This window comes from Eufriesea mexicana, unplaced genomic scaffold, assembly GCF_001483705.2.
Source record: "Eufriesea mexicana isolate 0111107269 unplaced genomic scaffold, ASM148370v2 scaffold2928, whole genome shotgun sequence".
Taxonomy (NCBI): Eukaryota; Metazoa; Arthropoda; class Insecta; order Hymenoptera; family Apidae; genus Eufriesea; species Eufriesea mexicana.
The window spans coordinates 376015-400563 of NW_016911035.1; the positions used below are offsets into that span (position 1 = coordinate 376015).

At 52.8% G+C, this 24549-nt stretch overlaps 1 protein-coding gene across 1 annotated transcript in view; it reads right to left on the reverse strand.

The window, feature by feature from the left end:
• The window catches only part of LOC108550739 (uncharacterized), a 126909-nt gene that overhangs the window by 39414 nt on the left and 62946 nt on the right, over positions 1-24549 (reverse strand). The window contains exon 4 of the mRNA XM_017904574.1: positions 7715-7759. Coding sequence (XP_017760063.1) covers positions 7715-7759 — 45 coding nt within the window. The remainder of the gene's footprint in view (positions 1-7714; positions 7760-24549) is intronic.

Genomic DNA, 24549 nt, shown 5'->3' on the forward strand with positions numbered 1-24549 from the left:
GTCCCTCGACCCGGCACCACCCTCGCTCCTCTTCGTCCCGGCTGCACACGGTTCCTGTCAGCCGCTCGGCGCCGGGTTATCGTGCGCCTGACAGCACTGACACTTTGGCATCATTACGATGTAAATGAACGCGAAGTGTCAATACTGGCCGGCCTCGGTTGACCTGTTCATTATTTTCCGTGGTCAGGCATCGTCCGTCGCCCCGGTACTCGTGTACCGGCCAGAAATATCATCGGGTTCGTTCGCTCGGTATCGAACGCTCCGCGGCCAGCGAAATATCGCGGTTTTCGATCGACATCTCACCGCGACATTTCCACCCGTCCTGCCGACCTATCGTACGGCTAATTCTTGCCGATTCGCGAATCGAAACGCGCGCGACCGGTCAAACGGAAAGGTGAAACCGCTAAGGTGAATTCCAGGCTATTTTTATGCGATTTTATACACGGTTCGAGCATTTCCGACAGGTTCACCGGATATGCCGAATCAATGGCGGAATCGATAGTCGTCGCTTACGTAAATGGAGGAGGCTGTCACCTCGCCGGTCGCGTCGAGTGTCTCCCCGGATAGAACGGGAAGGGTTGACACGCTATCGCGTCTTTTATAAATACCGATTCATCGATCTCGTCGTAAACAACGAGCACGGGGGTTGGGCTCGCCGGCGAAGAGAATCGCGGCAAGGTTTCGGAATCGGACTGTACGCGTGTTTGTCGCTTAGCCTCACTCGACGGAGGCGAACTGGACAACGACGCGTCGCGTCGCAGCCAGAGCACGCGTACCGTTCGAAAGTCGAATGTAGGCCGCGGCATACGCGACGCTGCTAACGCGCCTGTACGTGACAGGGAGGCTTTCAGATATTATCCGACGCCGTGTAAACCGATAACGTATTCGCGATAGATGTGGGATAGAGAAGCATTGTTTACCGTCATCGCGAGTGTCATTCCCAATGGGTCCCCCTGGCGTATATTTTCGCACGACGGAACTACTCTCTCAACTCGGCGACACAATGGCGTCGCATCGTTGGCCTAATGCCGCGTTCCCGCGGTCATCAGCGATAAGTTACTCGCGAGAATTATTCGTCGTGCGACTGACCAACTTACTCGCGCGTTCCCGAATATCGGAACGCTCCGCGAGGATCCGCGATCTATGATCTTTCCCTGGAAACGACGGCGAGGGAATCGGAGCAATTGCCACGACAAACACTCGCGGAGAAAGCCAGGTTTCCGCTCGGGTGAGGTCCGCCGGCGTTCCGAGGCGACCGAGCGGTCGGGAAACACGGAACCGGATTAATTTCGCGAAGAGAAGGAATCGGAGACGGGACGGAGCAGGTTCTCGCGTTCGACCACGCGAACGGCAGCGATAATGACCGTTATCGTGCACGGCACGTGGTTATTTCGCATGCTCCTTTATCTTGGCGTGCCGCGCGATAAGTACCCGCTTGTCGATCGCGGCGGGGAATAGCTGACACCGGAATCGTTCGTATCGATGTCGACGGATACCACGTTGCTGGCGTTTTCTCGCGGCGATCGTGAACACCGGGGCTAATCTTCGCGAGCAATTTGCACGTGAGCCGTTTATCGAACGGCGCAGGTTACTCGCGATTTATCGCGTCGAACGCGAGCATCGATCGCGATTATGGATCGGGCTGTCCTTACGGCTGCGGGGTAAATGGAGTACGTTCTCCCTCGGATGACATCGATGAAACATCGAGTTAAATTTACCGAACAATTCCACTTAGCCGTATAACCCACCCGAGGAGGGTAACTCGATGTAATTCTGTCACGAATCGAAACTCGCTTTAATAACTTCATCCCTGTATCCCCGATGACGTTTGACGTACGCGCGGATACTCTCCGTGGCTCGCCTCGTGGCTCGTATTTGCGAAACCCATTAAAATAAACGACCATCGCGAGAGTGGGTATTCAAAGTTCGGTGGGGGGAATCGCTGCGAGGACTTTGCTGGAAAAATATGAAAGCGACATTCCGCGGCGGGAGGAGAGTGCCGCTTATACGGTGGACGTTAACTTTTTAATAGAACAATTTGTCGCCGCGGCGTTGGAAAATGTTGCCGCGTAAACTTCGTTATTTTAGTTACGTTTGCCCGTTCACGTGCAGACCCACGTGGCGCATGCAAATGTTATCGCGGCGCCGATCCGACGTCGAGCATCAGTCCCGCCGGTGCATGCAGGTGACGCGTCGATTTTCCCGCCCCGTAAGTATTCGCCCCGCCCTGACGAGCACGGATTTTACCGCAGTCCGGCCGATTTACGACCCCTTGATAAAACGTCCAACGATTCCACCCTCCGTTTCCTCGCCGGGGCCCACCGAAGAACTCTGCGCAACTCCCTAAAACTCTCTAAAACTCCCTACGACTCCCTACGACTCCCGACTTATGACTCCATCCATACTCGAGGTACATCCGCGAGATTGCGATTATTACGACGCCATCGATCTTCGGACCGGAAGATCGTCGATCGGCGACCGATCGAGGGGGTAACGCGAGTAAAAAGACGGGAAGAAGGGAATTTCGGCGAGAATTCGGTGGGTAATTTTGACCGAGGATATTTTTTCCCCGATTGATCGGGGTACACGGGCGTAATTCAGGATTTAAGGGCCAGAAGGGGAAAGGTTTTCGCGGCACGGTATCGACATGTACGAATCGAGTCGATACGTAGCGTTCTCGAGCCGGGGAAAATATAACCCATCGATTCGCTGAATTCTACCCGACCCGTGTGTATCCGACGTTGCTAGCCGAAAAACCAACGTGTTCCCTGCTGAGAAAACGGGAAAGCTTTCGTGCTTTAAATGCGGCAGGACGATCGACTCTGCTCCCAGCGTTCCCGTTTACGTCAAATTTTCGTAAATCCGATATACACGTGCAACGCGTATCGCTGGGAAATCGAATAGGCACTGGCACAGAGAAGCCGATAAATACGCTCGTTCCGATCGTTTCGGCCCAATGCAGCCGCTGTAAATTTTACACACCGCGAAAGGGGCTGTTAAAGCGACGGAATTAAGAGAAACAGCCATTAAGCTGCCCAGAATAGGGAAAATTGCGCGAAATCGTGGCAATCGAGTCGACGAGCACTTTGATCTCGAATATTCATGCGAAATGACGAATCGCGCGAATTAACTCGAACGCTCTTTTCTTCTCGTCTCGTCAGCGCCAGCCGTACGGGATGGTAACGGACGCCATTGAGATCGAAGCTGGGGAAACGAGCGTCGCCGGATCGCGCCGAGGCGAGGCGCAGGGAATAGATTTACGCGAAAATTCGGAGGGACGATGTGCCACGTGCAGAGAAACGCGATTGTTTGCAGGGGTAGAGACCAGTGGTAGAGATCAGGGGTCGGCGCCGCGCGTGCACGGAATTGCACTCGCAATGCAGACGGCCGCGTTCACGTGACAACGTATTACGCGAGGACGCAGCGGTCTCGACCGAGACTCGTAAAATTTCCCACCAGCTTCTCGCGACCACCGCATCGTCGATAATAACCACGCTGACGCGTAACTCGCAACGGATTACCCTGCCAGTTTTATTCGCTGCTCGCGATTGATTTTAATTAATCATCGTAATCGACGTGCGTGCGTAAATCGAGCCACGAACACTTCGTCGGGATCGAAAAATAAACTGTATCGTACACGGAGACCGTTGTTTTCGCCCTCGTTATCCTCGATGCATCGCTCGTCATAAGCGACGCTCGTCTCGTTCGTTAATCGACCGATCGTTCCCAAGCGTTATCGTCGTTCGTTAAATCGCGAAAGCCGGCCAACGGTATCTCTTTCCCAACGATCGCGTGCATTTATGCAAACCACGCGATAACACCTGACAGCCTAATTGCTCGTACGTCTTTCAATTTTCGTCCGGCGTTTCCACCCGGCCATTCGTTCCGAAATTCGCCGGGACGTTCCTATTAAGCGCCAGTTCACGGAATCGTCGGAAAAACGGCTCACGACACTCGTGGTCGCTCCAAGCTTCCAACTCCCGCACGCACACGCGTTCCCGTTCCCGTAATTCTCCCTTTCTTTTTCCCCTCGCGCCGACATCCGCCCGTTTGACAGACGCCGACCATTACTTTTGACACACCCTGTACGCGCGTAGCGTGGCGCCGCTGCTAACTCCGTTGCGCCATCTCTCGGTGATACCGGTCCAACGGACACCGGCGAGGGGGAAGCCCGCGGGACGTGATTTATTCGTGCTTTCAGGGATCCTTTAAAAGGACCTTTTGCCTCTCCCTCGCGAAAACGTATCAACCTCGTTTCCCTCGCGATCATTTTTTTATCACGCCTCTCCGGCATTCCGCTCGCCACGCTGGCAGCGACGCTCGCGGCAAGAACTTTCGGAAGAAATCGACGACTCTCGCGCGAGTTCCAGGAGCACTGACCACGACGGATGTCTCGTCGGCGAGGAGACAAAGCTCTCGACGAGGAACAGCGCGGGGAAAAACCGGCTAACGCGAGGAACGGAAGACACTCGGAACGTAATTTTCCTCTTCCGTATTCTCCGCTCGCGAGTGCCGCGATGGCGAAGTTTCGACGTTTTTGTCCTGCCGATTGTCTTCTCTCGGCGTTTCCGAAGCTCGGGTCATCAGCCTCGCCGCTGCATTTCGCCGCTGCATTTCGCCGCTCCGCGATCGGCCTCTTGCCTCGCTTCGCGCGAACCGAGGGGATTGGATTTTCACGGATAATCCGCGGCCGGGACGTAACTTAATGGAATAGAGCCGCGTACCAGCGTGTGGCGCTTATCTACGTACGTAGGTTGGTACGTAGGTTCGTACGTACGTCGTTTCGCTAAATACACATCGACGCGAGCCATTAGTCGCGACTTCGATAACGCCGGGGAGTAACGACCTTTTTTGCTGTCGCTCAACGACGATAAGTTCGCTCGGGTGTAGGAACGGTGACGCAATGGAACGTAACGATGAAAGAGGAAGAGGGTTTACGCGGACAGGGAGAAACGCGTTTGTCGAGAATCGAGTGACGATCGCGGCGGAGCGCGAGGAAAAAGAGGAGCGAGATCGGGCCACCGTTCGATAAATGATGTTCGAGAGCGTTCCGCGGCAAATAATTGCACGCTTGCGTACAAAGGAGGGAATTATCGGATTAAAGCGATGTTTAAATCGAAGCTTCGAACGTGGTGAAACGCGCAACGAAGGATAATCCGCGTGACGTCAATGGACGCCGGGGGCGGCGCGGGGGCGCGCGGAGTAAAGCGCGCGGAAAATAAAAATACACCTGGAACGAATTTCTCCGGGAAAGGTTGAAAAGTGTACGGGCCGTTGTTAAGCGGACTCCTCACAATGGAAACCCGACCACGGCCTGCTCCTTTTTTCCACTCCCCGTTGAATAACTCGCGCGCGCGGAAAATGCCGCAGCGAGTAATTAAAAATGTAAATGAGCGCAATTATTCGGACCAAGATGTAGCTAATAGCGGTATCTAACCGCGAGTTTGACGCGGAACGGTTCGACGTTGCTAGCTGAAATTCCAGATGGTCCGACCGGTCCAACGATTCGGATCTCGTTCGATCGGTCAGGCTACCCCCCGCCCGATGGTCCACGGTTCCGGGAGCTTTACCGTGCGTTCGTGCGCCCTCGAAACAACTCGCAGCGAGTCGGGTATCTCGTTGCAGCTGCGACCCGGTCGAGTAATCGAAGCCAGCTTTCGGGCGGACCTCGAAGCGTACGCTCGGAAAGAAAGCGGAGAGAGAGAATTCGGGAAACGGTGGAAGTGGTCGAAGCCTAGAAGCCCGTACGATCCACGGCGAACAGGGATCCGTAATGCCAGGAGCGAGGAGGCCAGCGAAATTCCGGAGAATTAAGCCGAAACGCTCGCTCCGTTTTACCGCACTCCGTCGAAATTGGAAGACCCACGATATTAAATTCGAGTTAACCGATTCGCTGCGGTAACTCGCCGGCTACGGCAGTTCGCTGCAACTGAAACCACTCGCCTAACTCCATAAATATCGATTTTCCCCCAAAACGATGCAGCCCTTACGCTTTGGCACCGTGTAACCAACCGCTCCTGATTTTTTAAACGACTTCGAGGCGGCGTCGCGTTTACCTTTTAACGGAACGCGAATCAGGGTATCCGATAAGTGGCGCGAATAATCTCGTTAAGAATTTAACCGAGCACTTCGCCCAACGATATTTTCCCGGGCCAGGTCTACTATCGGTATTTCGATAAAAACGACCGGAAGATCGGGGATACGTAACGCGTGCTTGACTGTTCGTCAAATTCGAATCGCTCGTCATAATGGACGCGGTAATCGAACGCATTAACACGCCATTGAAACGAATAGCCCGTCGATTATTTCCCTCTGTTATGTCGCTTGTTTAAGTTATATTCAGACCGCGATACCCGCCAACAACAATACGTTAGTCGTCGCCCGACAAAGAATCGGCCCGCGGCCAATTTTCAGCCTCGATTCCGCTATGAAATTAAAAAACCCATTGTTCCCGGGGTAATTGACACGCGCGCGTTTTGCAACAATTGCTTTCCTCGCGCGGAAATTAGCGTCCCAACAGCATCAATTTTCGTCACACCAGCCGGCCATTGTTGTCGGGCGAACAATTAACGTCGTTGTCGTTCGTTCGCCGAAATCTTTCGGTCAAACGTCACGTTTCCGCGACAAGAACCAGCGAATAAAACGCGAAACTGATCTCGTTCGACGCGCATCGCGAGAATGTTTCGTCGCCCTCGAAAACTCGATCCAGTTTCCGACTTGTCGCCTATAGGTGACCACCATTGCCTCGACCGCGCGCGATCCGAGACCGAGTAAACACGGATCGAGTTTCTTCCAAATTCGCGAGATCGGTGGGAGACAGGGGGTGGTCCCGCGCTATGAGCCGGACGAAGAGGGACAAAGAGGAACGAAGAGGAACGAAGCGGAAGAAGAAGCAACGTCGTCGCGACCAAGACTGTCCCTGGTAGCTTTTGACAGCTTTTGGCAGATTTTGGCAGATTTTGGAAGCTTTCGGTAACTTGGACGAATGGATCGCGAGGTGGATCTTCTCTCGCATCCGACATCGAGTTTATATATTTTTCACCGAGCGATAAACTCGAACGTGGCCAATCACCTGACCCCCAAAGACTCACCTTCCCGCCAGCTCAACCGGTTCTCGCCCGCCATTTGTTATTTCCCGCGAAACGCCAGCGGTTCGAACGCATTCAGATTTTTCGCCAGTCATTAAGGAAGCCGGGGGAGAACAGGCACGTCGTTTCGCGTGCCTCGAGGACCCGATCTCTTCGGATGCGCAACCAACCGCTCAAGGATGCGACGACCATTAAGGGTTCGACTTTTTTCACCCTAATTTCCGCCCGGAATGAAAATCGAGCGTATTCCGCGACGAGAGTCGGCTGTGAAAGAGAGTCAAGGGCTTTCCTCTCGCGTCGTTCGAGGAATTTTAATCGCGCTCGCGCCCGTTTTCGGCACAGCTCGGCCGAAAAGATCGCGGCGCGCTAATGGACACGAGCGGTTAAATAAATCGGAAGAAATCGAGTGGCGAGGAATCGGGAGGTAGCAGACCGGTGGCCAATTATCGTTAATGCCCCGATATCGCCGGGGTTTACGCCGATGCAGCGATGGGACGACGGTCGAAAGGTTACTTAAGCATGCACGGCCACGATTGTGGGCACGTAAACCGTAATTCAGCGGCAACTATTGGCCAAACTCTAACTTCGCCCTGCTTTTTTCCCGCGAAAATACCCAATAAACTCACCTCGCCACGGAACCTCTCGCAGAGCAGCCTCCTCGCAGTTTGATCCTGCAACAAAGCGAAACAATGATCGAATTAGTGCATCGTTCCAACCACTATTTCTCTTCGTTTACTTTTTCTTTTGGTTTTTCTTTTTCCCTTTGCTCTACCTCCGCGAAACGTCGAAGGAAACGGAGAGAATAACAAGCGGAGGGCATAAAATTTTTCGACGAGTCGGCGAGGGGGCGAAAAACGTGGAAAAATTTCGTATTCCGCTGGAAGCGCGCGCAAACGCCGCGATGGCGTGCCTCGTGATCGACCTTGAACATCGAGACGATAATTCACCGCCTGTTTTCTTCCAACGGAATCGATAATAGCCGTGGGTCGAAGGGGAAGGATGAGTCCGGATCGGTAGCTGCATTACCGGTCGACCTTTTCGCTGCTCTTCAGCATTCCAGTCCAGTAATTGCCGTGGCGATTACCGAGAATTACGACGATAATTACCGTCATTATGCGGTGCAGTAATTTCGGTAATTACCGCGGTAAATCGTAAGCTCCGATTGCAAGCCCACCCGGGCCATCGGCAGACCGAGGGTAGGTAACTTTTAAGACACCTGACTAACGGCCTGATACGAGATTCGCGTGGAATCCTGTTGCCTTTGTTTACGATAAACCGATGCCCGTCCAAAGACGAGCTCTCTCGCTCGATCCTCGCCAGTGCTCGTTTCACCCCGGTGCTCACGAGCCACCGCGAGCCTGCTGAAATTTATACCAAAGCTAATTACCAACGATTTTACGCGCCGAGTTCCCGGCTGCAACGACCTAGAGCGAGACGCGATTAGCCTTTTCCGATTGTTCCCGCCGTTCGAGCGCGCGAGTTATTCAATCGACTGCGAAAATAGCAGGTGCGGCTTAAGCGGCGCCAACGACGTACAGCGCAAAGTAACGAGACTCGTGTTTCTCCACGAAACTTCGCGTTTGACCGTTTCACTGCCGCGTAGCGCGTGCAACTTAAAATCCAAGAGTCCAATCGCGGTAAATCGCAGCCTGAAATGCGCCAGCGTTTCCGCCATCGCGATCAAACGAACGCGAAGTAAATCGATGCACCGAGCGGCCGGCGCGACTGCTGTCAGCGGGCCGGAAGCTGTAATCGCGTTTCCGTTCCCCGACCCTTATCCCCGGCTACCCGCCACGTTCGATCGAAATCCACTGCGATCCGATCGAAACCGCTAACGGGAACGTCGCGATGTACCTGGCTTTTTTCCTAATTAATTCGCCCCTCCGTGCACGGGAATTTTGGGAAATTCGCACGGTCTCGTGGTAACGAAGGCTTGGACGACAATGCGCGATTGCAACGGGGAAGCACCCTTTTGTCAGGGTCGCGTTGCGGCGTGTGTCGCTGCCAATGAACGCCGCCGTCAATCGGAATTGTCGCTCCGCGTTGTCGTTCATCTCGCGGTAATGAAGTTGAAAGAGGAAAAAAGAGGAGAAAAGAGGGGAAAAGAGGGGAAAAGAGGGGAAAAGGCAGGCGCGGAAGGGAATAATGAAAACATGCCGCGTGGCGGTTGGTCGGTGGAGCGATGGTTTCCGGTTCACTGGTCATCGAAAGAGAACACGCTGCAATTTTCAGAAATGGAAATGTCGAATCTCGGGAAAAACGAGTGACCTGAGACTACGAGCGACAAGCGGAACCGCAAAAATGATTCGGGATCGCGGCAGTGAGTGACAACGAGCGGGAAATGGCGAAACGCGGCGGGAGCGGCGATCGATAGGGATTTACGAGTGGCGATGCCACGGTCTAAATAAACGAGCGGCGTAGGAAGGAACGAAAAGGGAAGACAGCGCGTGGGGAACGCGATGGAAATTAAAGAGGAAAGTAGGAATCGCGGGACGCGTTCATCGAGGAACAACGGGGCGGAAATGAAAAGCAACCGGAGGCATCGAGAGCGCGAAGTGGAGCAGCGATGTCAATGATTCGGAAACGATCGATGAAATGACAGTTTTCAGCGCGTCGCGTCGCAGGCACGCAGTGATTGCGCATGGTGCGACTCGCGTCCATCAACCTGACAAACGTCACGGTCCATGCAAATGGCCGAGGCCGTGCTCGTGTGCCTGCATTCGGCGGAATGCTAAGCCGCCTAATTCGCGCTAAACTCGTCCATTTTTTACCCGGCCCGTCGTAACGTTGTCGGCTGGGTTGCGTGACGGCCGCTTAACCGAAATGTTTCGCGGTGCACTGCATCGGGTCAGCTGCTGCGTTTCGATCCGATACCGATGCATCTTCGCTTACCTCCTCCGCCATCGCGAATCGTCCACGATTATTCGCGAATTTATATATGCACGCGTTGGAACGCGGTTTCCGTTTCCCACCTTTTCCACACGCGCGGATAATCTCCCTCGACGAACGACGACGTCGCGAGACTCCGAGAGGCGTTCGAATTACGGATATATCTGGATCCCGGAAGCGTTCCCTCGATCCCTCGGTTCGACCGCGTTTAAGCCGAGCGAGGCGATGAAAGGCGCTGGTATTCCGTCCGTCGAGCGAGGCGACTGTCAAAAGACCGTTGGTAAAAATTCGAAAAAGGTATGAAAGTTTTATGACGTGCCAGGGAGGAAGATACAGGAAGATACGCGTCAGGGTTGGTCGCCCGATGGTCACGGTCGCACGATTTTTTCGCTCGATCACGCGGACAGAGCCCGGTTTGTTCGATCGACGTTCCCTGCGGGACCGGTTCCTCTCGAATTTCGCGAATATCGCCACGCCGGGAAATATTTGCGAGCGGAAAAAAGACAAGGATGGGATGAAACGTTCCCGTAGCCCGGAGGCCACAAAATATAACGAAATCTTCCGCTGCCGTGGTTCCCGTCGTTGCAGCGTGTCCCGATTCGCAGCTCCGCTCGTGACCACGTCTCCGGGAATATTTTCAAAGTCTCCGACGACGGGTCTGCGCTCGCGACTGTCTGCGAGAAGCTAGCCGGCATTTCGAGCTGTCCGTTAAACGTCTGTTTTAATTTCGCCAGTGATATCTGGCTCGCGCGACGCATCCACTCGTAAGAATCCGAACGGTTTCGCTTTTAAAGCGAAGGAGGCGGGTTAATCCCGGCGAATTGCGAATTGCGCCGAGACGATAAATCAGAACTCGCTTAATAATGAAATTCAATGCGCTCGCTCCGGTGTCGAGCAAGTTTTATCAAAAGCGTCTATTTATCTTTCTTACGAAACAGTTTGAGAACAGTTCTCTCATAAACGGCACCGGCCGGAGAGATTCTCGTCTCGGCCCCGTTGGCCGTGCTTCCTCCGCGAGCAGAACTGGGTCGCCGAGATTGATGGTTTTTCTTTTATCCTTGAGATCTCCAAATAGAACGTGGAGCGGGGTGCACAGAGAGGGCATTCATAAATTTCGTAAACACGCCATCCAGGTGAATGGCGTCATCTTCGTCACGGAATTTTAAAACGCCATTCCAGCACCCTCGCACCTCGCACCCCTTTGGCCCTGTGCCTACGCGATAATGTCCGGCCGGGGGGAGAAAGGGCCGAGTCGAAAGCTCGCGATCACGGGAAATAACGCGGAACGCGGTCGCGCGGACGGTCGAAGCGGAATCGAGGAGAGAAGATCGGATCGGGCAATGCGACCTGGCGGAATCAAAAACTCTCGAACGTGTCCTCGTGGCCGATGTTGCACACGGGCGGAACGGAATACGCGAGGGTTCGAGTGCCGTGAAAGCGATTCGATTTGCACCACCGTCCACCGATTCCACCCTCTCGTCAAACTACCCGCTTTCTCGAAGCGGCGTTTCCTGCGTCTCCGACTTCGCCACCGATTCGTCTCGCGTCCTCTACTAATTTCCTGCTCTTCCACCAACACAGCTGACTACCGATGCCGTGGACATGCCGGGGATTGCCAAGGACCTGATGAATGGACGAAAAGTGGAAATGCAAATAGGGGAAGAAAAACGGGATACAACGGCAAACAGGGTGGGTGGGGGGCTGACGGGGGTGGGGAAAAATTGACGCGGTAACCATCAAACGAATTTCGCTTTTAAACCTGGCCTCGTGCAATTAGCTCGGCTTGAAAACGGAGAATCAAGGGGGCAGAGTTTGCCAAGTTCAAATCGGATTCATCGGAAGTCTATAAATACGTTTCGATCACGATGATCAAACGCACGATTTTGGTACGCTCGATTCGTCGCGCACGCTCTTGTTCGACCGTTCCACAGCGATCATGGGGCATCGGGAACGAGATTCAGCCTCAAAGCGTTGCAACGGACAAATTAGAGGGCAGAGAGCCGATACAGGTCGAGTACCGTTCCACTATCGGTGTATCGTGACACGCGAAACTTCGACAAAATTTTAACCGTTTTCTCAAATCATTCGTTCTCCCGTTTCAAACCCCTTTTCCCCTTTTTCCACTCTTTTCCTCTTCTTTCCTTTCTTCTCGCCTTTCAACGGTTTAATTTCCAGTCGAATTTCGATCGATTAATCCCACCTGCCTACCTAGCATCGCAGATCGCGAGGTAGGCGAGTTTTTCTAACGTTCAAAGTCTCCGGGAGCCTCGAGGCAGCAGCCACTCGACCCCCGAGTTCCTTTCGGTGCTACCACTCGAGGAACCCCAAGCGAGGCTCGTTTCCACGTATGCGTCGTATTTAATCCGCGTTTTACGCCTCGCCGGCTCCGAGCGTGATTCAATTACGAAGCGAGGCTGGTTAGATCCACTGTCGAGTCGTGTACACGCTAACGTCGATCCACCTTGTTCGCCGCTCCTCGTCGACTGTCGCTACCGCCACCCTCCCTCTTCTAGACCTGCAACCTCCGGAATACGAGAATTATCCCTGCAGACGTACAAACGCGTTTCCACGAGGCGATCCCCTCGTCGACTCGTGTCTCGGAACGTTCCTCGTTGCGAACGGAAAAGGAATAACAGAGAGTGCTTCTGAGAGACGGTGGCGTGCGCGAATTTTCGCCCTGGCTCCAACCCTCCGCGGTAATTCCAGCGCACAGTCGCGCTTGGAAATTAATTTCCGCCAAACGTTCGCCAGCAACGGATTCGGCACGATCACGACCCCCAGGCACGACTCGCGTCCCACGCAACGAGTAGACTCGCGACACCAAACTGGCCCGCAAACGCTCGACTAGTCCGACAAGATACCTGTAGGGGTACTTTCGATTGGCAAATATAAGGAATAGGAGATGTTGTTTCGTTCTAATATATGTGGGGATCCTCCTCCACGGGGTTGTGATAATGATGTGGTTGTGGTTCCTACTGATGGTCTGGTATTCCTATGGTGCTGGACTGTTGGTATACTCTTGGTCTCGTCGTACTGCGATACGGGTAGCAGGTAATAGGACGAAAGGAAAAGGAAAGGAAGATCGTTTCGTCCCGGGTCTGCTAGTGAATTCGTCAGTAAAGCTTTCTAGCGGGCCCTGCCTTAGACGGGAATGCTATTGGAGGCATTTCTATTCGAGACATGGGAGTAAAGTATGAACTAAAAGATTAGACTGGTAACTGATTTATGATCACGCATCTAACATTGTTCTACGATTTAAGATTCAACAAAACTGCCGGTAAATCTGTCTTAAGTTCGCACGTGACTTACTTAATTTAATAAATTACAAAAATACAAGTCAATAAACCATGGGCGTGACGCGTGGTGTTTACATTTGGCCCGGCCGACGTATCACGTGTCAGGTCCGTGACAGTCAGTTTTGACCCGACCGATGTACCACGGGCCAGGCTCGTGGTATTCAGTTTTGGCTCGGAAACCTGACCACGAGTCTCACGCGTGGCTGTAGGCCAAAGGGTTAAACTCCGTAAAGGACTGTCTTCAGACAGCTCTTGTACCCTTATTTAAATCTACTCTCTCTACTCTTCCCTCACTCGTCTCCCTCGCGACCTGGCGCTCGGTGGGCCAGGTACTCCAAACACTCAGACGCATTCCTAATTTTCGCTCCTTGTTCGCACTCGATACAATCATGAATAATCGTTCATACGATCCTTGCAGGCACTCTAGATGTCGCCCTGAACGTTCGGCCTGAACCGTAAGCTGCTGTTCATTGTCTGTTATCAGCTAGGTAGGCCCAAGTGTCCCCTTGCATTCGCTCTGGAACCCTAGCATTCCTACATACCTACCAGACGAAGACGGAGTCAGGCGCGCCGCGGATTGCCCGAATTAACCGTGCTTCTTCCGCGAATTTAATTCCATTTCCGCGTTTTTGGACGAGGAAACAGCTTCGCAGTGGAAGCAACGTAACAAGGGTAATGTTTACTCGAAGATACAGTGGAGTCGCGGCGCAGATGTGGGTAACTCGACGCGCTGAGTGCATCAACGTAGGGAGCAGGTTTGTTACGTTACCAATTCTCTACGAGAGGCCGTCTGCAGGAAATGTAGCGGCTAATGGGTCGAGTGTGTTTGCCAAGTGTCCAAGTATAAACGCAGGTGCAGCCGAGTGCGGCGCGCGCGCTAATTTTAAGGTCTATTCGTGTACCCGTTGCAGGAAGTACGCGAGTTACGCGTCACAAGTCGGCTGCCTAGGTACCCGTGCGAGAGAACGCAGCCACCGATATTTTTCTTCCCTTTTCCGCCTCCCTCTCTCTCTCTCTCTATCTCTCTCTCTCCTTTAAAGTCTCTGTTATATTTTAGGGTATCCGTCGAGAGTTTCGAGCTACTTTACGGTCCGGCTCACGCGACGTTTCCACTTCCTCCGGTGCCAAGTTGGCGAACAATTTCTTCGCTTCGCGTCGCGATACAACGGTAATTTAATCGCGGCACTCGGTAATCCGACGAGTCGAGAACGAGTTCCCTTCTTTGCCAATCTCTCCGATGTACGGGAAAAATTGGGAATGGCGGAAAGTCGGGACGCCATAGCCTGTCCATTGGGGCAACGTAAGAATTTCCTCTCTCCAGCCGGTGAGCAACGTTGACCCAGACGGAGAGGGAAAGGGAAGAAGCGTGGAATACCCGTGGGGATAAAAGGTCGCGAGGGTGAATTCCTTGGCGGCGGTGGACGGGGTTAGGCTGGCAGTATGGAATTACGAAGTTTAAGATAAAATGGATTCGCGGAATCTGAAATAGAAAATTCCCTGGCTAATACCGCCGCGGGATTCTCATTCTCTTCGTGTGACCTTCGGGACCTCTCTCCGTTTCCTTCGTATTCCAGCCGCGGAGGAGTGTCTTCCTCGCCGTGCCACGGACAAAGGGAAAAAGGAGATAATCGAAGGCGGATGAAATCGGCCGAGTTCCTTCCAACCATTTCGCTTCCGCGTCCGCCCCAGCCCTCTTCTCTCCTATCGGCGGCGATAATTCGAAACTCCGATCCGTTTGACGACTCGAATCTAGATTCCGCGCGAAATTTAATTAAACCGTGCCCGCCTATAAAACTTCGACACCTCCGTCGCTGCCTGACTTTTCCGACACTGACCACGCGTCCCGCGATAAGGAGCTGCAGGTTGAAAAGGAAGAAGAGGAAAAAGGGGTGGCAGAGGAAGAAACTGAAAGCACGAAGGAGCAGTGGTCGAGGGGGTGGAGAATTTAGCCGACGTTCGCATAAATTAATAAGATACTTCTGGCGACCGGGTGGGCGAAGCTGACGTCACCAGCAGCCGGAGTACACAGACAACGTTTCAAGTACAGCGGAAAGCAGAGGGGGTGTGGGAGGGTGGTGAATTATATCGGGAGCCACTAACACACCCACTTTTCCCGGTCGACGTGCACGGACTCCTTATACCCGTTGCACTCGGCCCGTTTTCCCGCTAATCGGATTTTTCCACCCCCCATCGGAGGGAAATCCCGAACCACCGGGCGAAATCGTCCCTCCCGGATAATGCAGCATCCCGAAAAAAAGGAAAAGTCGCTGCCGGGTGAAAGTTTCGGTCGGAGCGGCGGTTCCCGACGCGGGTAAACCGTGCGGCACGTATTTAAATCCCTTCAGCCGCTACAGGAAACGTGCAGCGCGATAAAACAAGCGGCCCCTAATTCGACGGCGAACAGCGGTCATTGTTTCCCTTCGATTCCCAGCGAAGACTTCTGAATAGAGTCGTGCACCGACAACCGGATAATTGATCGAGATGCAAACGGTAAATCACCTATTCGTAATTTCCACCTTGCGGCGTGGATATCTCGCGACTCCTTTTTGCCCCCGCGTGGCACACGGATCTTCGATTAACCGGGACAACGGGGTTATTTAAATTAAGACGAGCGATGGAAGGACGAGGCGACGATTCGAAGGAAATCGAGGGAAATTACGGCTTTAGTGCCGCGGAATAAAAGCAGACGAATGGAAGGTAGGGAAGAAAGGGGGTGCGAGTCGGAAGAAGGTTATAAGTGAATAATTAACAGTCGCTCCATAAAATTGAATCGAGACATCGCGAAGGGAAGACGGTTCGCGAGAGAAAAGGAACGAAAACTCCGAGCCCGGAGATATATCAACGAATCGATTTTCGCCTGCTGGCTTCCGCTCGGGAAACGCGGGGCGTTCTACTGCAGCCGCGTCTGACGATCGACGGACGTAGACTACTTCGGGACAGTCGGGAACCACCGACCGTCGCGGTTTTTCCGACTCCCTTGCACGGAAACTCGAACCAGACTACCGCCACGCGCCTCTCAGCTCGGCCTTATGCACGCGTTGAAGAATATTACCTCGACTTTGCCGGAAATTAAACGTTTCTCCAGCGCAGTGCACCGAGTGTATACACAATACGAAGTTGGCCCGCTCGAGAGAGAAACTGGCGAAACGTGCGTAAGCTACTGGAATAATCTTCCTAGAAATATCGTCGTCCTTTTTTACCCTTTCACCGCCTTCCTTTATGAAACGTTGATTCGGTCCGCAGGCCAGAGATCCAGAGGAGTGGCCCGAAGTTTCACGCCCACTGTTCAAATTCCCGGCAGCTCGCAAACGTTCGATCTGTGTCGGCCAAGTTGGCGAGAAATTGTGTCGCAACGCGATTTTCGTAACGGCGCTTGTAGGCCAACGCGGATATAGGTTTTATAATAAACCAATAATCTGGCTGGTCCATGGGGAAAACGAGGCTCTCAGGGTTGCATCTAGGGGCACGGAGAGGCAAGAAAGCGCGGACAATTGATGGGCTTGGACGAGGGATGAAAGGATATAAACGCATTACGGAATAACGAGCCACTACCTCCGAGAATATCTTCTTCGTGGAATTTAGAATCGATTAAACGGCACGCTTAAATCTCAAAGCTGATTACCCGCGGTCTGCTTTTTCTCCCTGCTCTCGCGCGAATTAACTACGAGCTGCACGCACGCAGCAGGCCCGATAGGAAATACGCGATTATGCCACGCACCGGTTACATCCATCTTGTTATTCCGCGTGTTTCCATGCCACGGGATCAGACGTCCGGTCTGATACGTACATAAATTAACCGGAAATCTCTGCCCAGCTAATTATCGATGCAAACTCGTCGCTAGATTGTCTCGCCCTGACCTCCGATAATACATCTATAGTCACCGGGTATCGCGTCTACTATCGATGGTAAACTTGTCAACGCGGCTTCCGTTAACGCAGCGGAAGACGTTCGGCACGATAAGACGCGCCGGACTCGATAAGAAAATGGGTCGAACGTCATCGGCGCGAGAAACGCGCGAGTACGCGCGTATCTTCGCCACGGTCTCTATCGGATCGGTTCGAGGAAGTCGTAGCTGGTCGAACGAGAAGCTCGTTCCGTCGATGCTTAAAACAACGGGAAAGAAAGAAACTCGAGAAAATCAAAGACCAGAGCCACGGAATCGAATTGCATTCCTTGGCTGACTCGGTCCAAGTATCAATTAACGAAGATCGACCGGGTAGATTTTAAGGAGATTCCTTACGGATTTAGAGAATATTTCACGGAATTCTGGCTCGCTACAAAGCAAAGGTTGACGTCGCGACGAGAGGAACTCGAATAATTCCGAGGAAGCGTCTTTCTTCGTTGCGTTCAAAGGAGTTCCTTCTTCCATAGCCGTACAAGTGCACTTTGTTTCATTACAGCGCATGCAATATATCTACGCGGCCGCGGAACCGGGGCGAGAAAAAAAATGTTTGCCTTAATTTCGCATTCCTTTGTGTCACACCTTGCGCCTCGCGACTTGGCTCGCGCGCGCGCTTTAGTACATTAATGCCGGAGCAACGTATAAACTATTCCCGCTGTCGTTCCGCGCCAGGTCGCTTTGCTTTCCTCGCTTCCTTTCGCTTCCTTTCGCTTCCTTTCGCTTCTTCTTACACCGGTCGCGGGCCCCTTTCCCCCTCCGTACCCTCGCCAAGTCCCGTCCTACGTCGTATCGAGTATAGGAAGAGGAACGCGGAACGTCGCAACGGGGAATTAATCGTTGAACGGAACCGCGGAGAATACGGCTGGGTCAGGTTGCTACCCGGGAGCGAATTTGGAACAAGACGTTTCCGAAATACGCGGACGGGAAAATGTGCTCGTCACTCGGCAGCGTTTCACGACCTATTTCAAGAACGATCGAAGCACCTTATAGCGGAGGCACGAGGAAAGAACTCCCTCCGTTCTTTCGTTCCCGCGATCCCATCCCGGTTATTATCTATCGATATCATCCCCCTTTGGTCGCCCCAACGATTATTCCTGCCACCTCATTCATCGCGCAAATATCTGCAGATAATAATCGCTTCCCCCTCCTTCTGCGTGGCTGAAAATAAAAGTTGATCGGAGAGCGTGCAATTTAAAAGTTCCGCCCTCTTGAATTTAACGATGATGCAAAGCTGAACCCGCACACCGCCCCCCGCCCCCCGTCGCCGATTAACTTTTAATGCATTTTCAAACTCGGTTAATCAGAAACCCTGCCCGCCGAATCAATCCCGTGCCACAATGCACCTTCCACCGTTCCCCCGATTACGCGGCAATCAGTCGCAATTACGACTTTTGATCGCACGTCGAACGGTTGCAGCGTCGGAGGAAAGCAAACAAGGGGCAGGCGTAACGATACGAGCGTTCGTCGCGTTCGAGCTACGATAATACGAAGGGTGGTAGCGGTTGACCCGACCTCGACGTAGCACCCACTCCCATTAGGTGTCGCTAATCATTCCACTAATCCATCTCTCAACCCCGTTCCAGCGGCGTCCACCCCCTTCCGGTCCATCCGAGCCGCTGCTCCTCCAATCCCTACCACCAGAGTCGGTTTAAAGATAACAAATGTCGGACGTTTAGGGGCCGCGATTACGACGGGCCATTCGTTTCGTGCGTCAGACCAGCCAGCCAGTTTGAGGAAACTCGCAATCGTCCCACTCTCTAAAACCTACCGGCCATTTCGTCCCACCCTCTCCCATTCGGATCTCGTTAATTACGTCGTTACGTCAACGTGTCGCCAGACCATCGTTCGCGTAACGACGGCTAGACGAGCAACTTATCCACAGGTTTGTTCCGAATTCTCTGGTGAAAAGAAATTTTGTTTCTCCAGAGGAAGCTTCGCGTGCTAGGTCGGACAAAGTGCGACAAGTCGCACTCGGGATACGGAGCGAGTTTATCGAGTAACCGGGCTAGTCGCTGTCAAGTTCACACCCGTATCTACGACTGAACAACGCCTCGCGGTAAATCGAGCAATTTCGACCGTAACGCTCGGACGAAACCAAGCGAGATGTCTCTCCGGGAAGAGCCGTTACGTTCGAGCCTCCGCCACGGATTAACCCGCTTGTAATCTTCCTCCTTCACGCTGCCACGGAGTTCAGCTCGTTCCGGCTGCTCCTCCATCCTTCGGTCAATGAATACGAAATGCCAGGCGTTATACGACCTCGTCCAAACCCTCTCTTCTCGCTGCTGTCCACGATACCACTACGGCCCATTGTTTTCGATCACCCGGCAGCGTTCGATGCCGAGTCGACTATAAACGTCTAAATAAACGGGATAAACCGATTCGACGTTTCCATGGAATTTCCGCGGAATTTTCGAGTAGAAGGGGCACGAAAAACGAGTCTAACGATAAGTTCGTTTGATAACCTTAACCACCTCTGTTTGTGTCAGATAATCCCGCGAAATCGGCAATCGTAGATCAAGCGTGAATATTCCTGCGAGGTTCACGCCGGGACAAGGAAAACAGTTAGGAGGAAAAGGAAGAAAAAGGTAGAATCTCGCCTGCGTTCCGTATATAATTCCATTATGAACAAGGTCGCATTCGTTTTAACGTTCAGCGCGTAATTCGAAGCGGATTTAGCCGGATGTGCTCACTCGTCCGTTTATTCGCAGACTGACTGGCACTAGGTGCACAAAGTACCGCGCGATCCGTCCCTCCAACTGCTCTCGGTGTCCTCTGCCGCACACCGACGCAGCCAGCCACCCCCGTGGCTGTGCAACGTTTCTCGTGGAGCGTTCTCGTGCAGCGTTCTCGTGGAGCGAGGAGCACGGACAACGGCTTGCACCACGCTCGTGCATCCGTTTTCCTCCCTAGGCTGCTGCCACTCGGCCCTCCCTCGCCCCCCGAGCCGCAACCAATCCTCGCAGCCGGAGTGTTACCGGATTACAATGTTTGCCGGCGACTGTGCAAACACCGTGCGGTTCCTCCCGTGTACGCACATCCACTTTCACGTGGACGCGAACCGGTGCTCCTCGTTCCACGCGTACGCGGCCCCGTGATAACACAGTGTCGACCAGGCGACATAAATAGAGGCAAACGAGCGACCGCGCCCGCGTTAGCAACACGCACACGCGTACGCGCATTCACACGTACGCCAGCCTGTTCCGGAATCACCGGCTGAAAGAAAAATGTGCGCGATTTCGGACGGACATTCGCGAAGCGTATAAAATTTTCCGACCTATAGGAAAGTTCGTGCACGCTCTTTCTATTCCGCGCGTGTCCTTTGCTCTTCTTTCCCGAGCTTTTGTTTCCGCCGCGCCGCGCGCACAGCATCGGGCAAACGGGTACGCTTCGTGTTCGCGAATACCGAAAGAGTCTCGATGTTCGACGCTTTGCTCCCCGCAACCCCTCAGCCGGTCCTCTCCTCGCGACGTCGTGCACGCTCCACGAGGATTAAATCGAACGCGACGTTTCTTTTCGAATGTTTGCCCGACCGATAGCGATGCTTCGCGGATTATACGCTCGAGGAGACACGGCAGGAGGATTCGCCGCGCGTCGCGACTTGCTCGCGAGACATCGTCTCGCAGTCGCGTCACGTGTAACGCGAAAAACCGCGCGACGTCGACGCGCGTGAGAGGATGCAGCTATTTTTCCTCGCTCGGCGACGGAATCCTCGACGACGCGACGATAGCTGTAGAGAATAGACCTGTTCCAGAGCAACCGAGGAGGAACCGACGCGCTTAACCCCTAACGTAGTCGTCAACCCCTGGAACGATAAGCAGACTCGCGCGCAACGGCGCGTGTGTACGTTAGAACTACACAGAGTTGGCAAGGATGAGGGTGCGAAGGTGGATTGGTTGGAAGGAAGGAGCTCTTTGTCAATCGGAACTCGACAAAAGTTCGGACACTTGCTAATCAGCGGTGTACACTTCACCGATTCGCGTACACCTTCCCTACTCTCGATCTCCGCAAACTACTCGGTGGTCTGCCGCTTCCGTCTGGTCTACGTGTCTCGTGCAACCGGTTGGCCGACTCGCCAAACACGAGACCAACGACCTCTCAGCCGCACCTGCGGCGTATTCGTCCAGACTTTCTGCACCTCCCTCGAAAGAATCTCGCGGGAAGAAAATTAATTCGAGACACGGGTTACTTCTCCGATGCTTTTGTCCGAAATTGCGATCAATGCCATGGGACGCGTCGATGTACGATCGCAGTTTGTACGGTAGAAAGATGGAACGTTGGAAATTATCGAAGCGGAGAGGTCGAGTCTAGCGAGGATGCAGATCACTCTGAGCCAACGCGTGGAATGTCTAACGAAGGTCTGCGTCTCCGGTGATTGCTCCGGATGGAATCTACGAGTAGCAGGACAAGCCTTTCAAAGGCTGCGACTCTTGGATTACGGGTTTCCGATTAAATCACCGGCAACCTCGTCACGAGTTCCAGACGCGAAACATCGATCGCGTTGCATCGGCTTTTTTCGCGCCGATCCCGTCGCGAGCAGGCTGAAAATCTGTCGCGAGCGATCATCCTCTAACGCGAACGGCGAAACGAAACTTAATTGCGATCAGATAACGCAAATTGCACCGGTTGGATCTCGGCTTTCCACTTACCGCTAACCCGAGTTACTCTCGAGATAACAGCAGCGATTTCATCGCACAAAAGATCATAATTGTAAACGCGATGTTGCTCGGGCAACAAAGGCACGATAGCACGACGGAACATTGACTCTAATGGGGGAAGAGCAACGGCGAGGAAACTCGTTTCCCTGCAGGCTTCCCTTTCTAGCCTTTACGGAGGAATAATTTGTACAATCGGATGAAGCGGTTCGTCCCTCGCAAAGGAACCGAGAGAAAAACCGGGGAATCTTTGCTACCCTCCGCTTCTCCTTGTGGATTTACGCGTTCGCCGGTACGTGCCGTGGCAGCTTGACTCCGTGAAAAAGGGTCGCGAACGCACCCGGCTTTCAATTACTAGCCCTCCATCCCCGTTAGAGTTTCATTTTGCGTATCGTCTTTGGGACCGCGCCATTTTCCCAACTATACATCCCCGAGCTGTGTTTCACCCGTTACGGAGAGCTGCATTTTAGCCCTGCGTCGAAACGAATAACGTCTTTGAAGTAGGTGTACGCGTTTCGCCAAGCTTTCCTACCCGTATCGTCGTGCTTATAACGATCTCCGCCCTAGTGCTCCCGTGTCGTCGAGGCGAAGGCTCGTGCAGCTTGGTTCTTCCCATCAGCGGAATCAGACCGGCCCCGACTCGGAGGAGCATCCAGACACACCGGTTAAACACACCAAACGTCTATGAATGCGGATGAATACCGGCGTGTATTTACACGAAGGCGATTTTAACGATTTCCAGGCTGGCGAGTCCGTTACGTCGAAAAACCATCCACCTCCTCGCGATCCGCTTAGAGGATTTTCACGCGGATCTTATCGATCCACGCGAGTCCTTTCGAACACGCCGTGCGCCACCGAGAGTTCTCTGAAAAATCTTCGCCGTTGCCTCCTTGCTTGCCGAGAAGATCGCGGTCAGGCGCCGAGGCCCCGCGACCGAACGGTATTTTCTTTTCGCCAATTTTCCTCGTAGCTTCCGTGGCGTTTCGTAACGAGGAGTCGGAAGCTCAAAGGAAGGATTAATTTCGACGAATTAATTTCCGAGACAATTTCCTCGGCCAGCGGCGCGCCGCGGAGCGGAGGCACTTTTATCGAGACGAGACAAACGAAACGCTCCAAGTTCAGATCTTCCTCTTCGTCCTTGGCACGAGCCCTCGAGGAATTCGAGAGGCAATCCCATTTGCGTCCTACCATTGCTCCCTTCTTCCCTTCTCGCTCTATAGCCGGCATTAACGTTACTTCTCTCCTTCTCGCGCCGCTCTCTCTCTTTCTTCCTTTTTACGCCTTATCTTCCACTCTTTTTACCAGGGTAAACACAAGACGGTGATACCAACGGATGGTTTCATCGGGCTCTTTGAGAGGCCAACCTCGGTTCGCGTCATCTTCTTGGCAATCTGTTGAAGCGAATCATAACGCGCGTGTCTCCTTAGCCTCGGCCTACGACGAGGACCAAGACGAAAACGAACACGAGCACGACTCCGAGGATGAAAAACCGTCAGCAAGGTTCGCGCTTTGAAGTCGGTGCTTCCGTGATCGTCTAAGAAACTGCTACCTGTCTCCTTCTCTCCCGGCATCCTCACACGATACTGTCTTTTATGCCGGAGAAACGAAGAACCTAATGCTGATGAGCCGGATAGGGGAACCGAAGATCTCGTTTATTTTCGCCACCCCTTCGGCACGGATCTCTCTCCGACTTTTTCCAACACACACGCTCCAGTATCCAGATATTGTAGTACTCTCTCTCCCCCTCTCTCCTTCTCTCTCTCTCTCTCGTATTGTTCTACCAATGAGTGTAGCGACCATCATTCTCACCCTCGCCTGTAGATGGATTCCTACTTGAAGGAGGTTCGAGGACTTTCTCGCAAGTCCTCGTTGAATCCTCGATGAAGTTCCTGTGTTACCTAAGTACCCCCTTCTAAAGCAGGGCCTGCTTGAATGCGCGACATTCGCGAGAACGCGTCAAAAATTAGCAGGAAATTATCTAAAATAGACCAGGAATATTCGAACCGTAGAAACGAAAAGAAATAATGGTGGCTCGATACACGTTAAAAGCAACTTGTAGATAATTATTAAAAAACATTGTAAACAATCATGTTTGTTACAAACAACAACACTAATAAACGAATAAAACCCAACACGAAAGCCTCCTTAGTACGGCGGATAGTATCTCCGACCGGGAGAGGATAAATTTCCCCTTTTATCTCTCCCACTTAATCATTTTCGCTCTGTTTTCCGTAATTTTTAGATTGCTCATACCTACCAGTGCTGTATAATATAATCTCGAAGTAAATAAAAACGTATATACTCTATCCCCGTCTCCTCCTATTTATTTATTTATTTACTTATTTATCTAGTGCACCCCCTGCACCTTACCCACTTAAAACCAAAAGCTGTATAGTTTTCGTGCCTTTCTACGCAAACTTCTAGACAAACACGCATTCCATTATAAGATAGTTCTTAGGTTTATATTATCCTATAAGGATAAGTTTGGTAGATTAAGTTTGATTTTAGATCGCGAATGCTTCACGCTAGAGCCATCGATCTCATTGCCCAAGTTGTCATTTGTAACCATTTGTACGTATGTATATTATTATATCTAGTTTCTGGCGAATTAAACGTATGCTAAGTTGGGAAGATTGGCCTGCTAGAATGTCTTATTGACGAGTCCACTAGGAGGCCCAGGACGAATCCCATCCCTTCCTTATACCAACAGGCAGCACCGTGG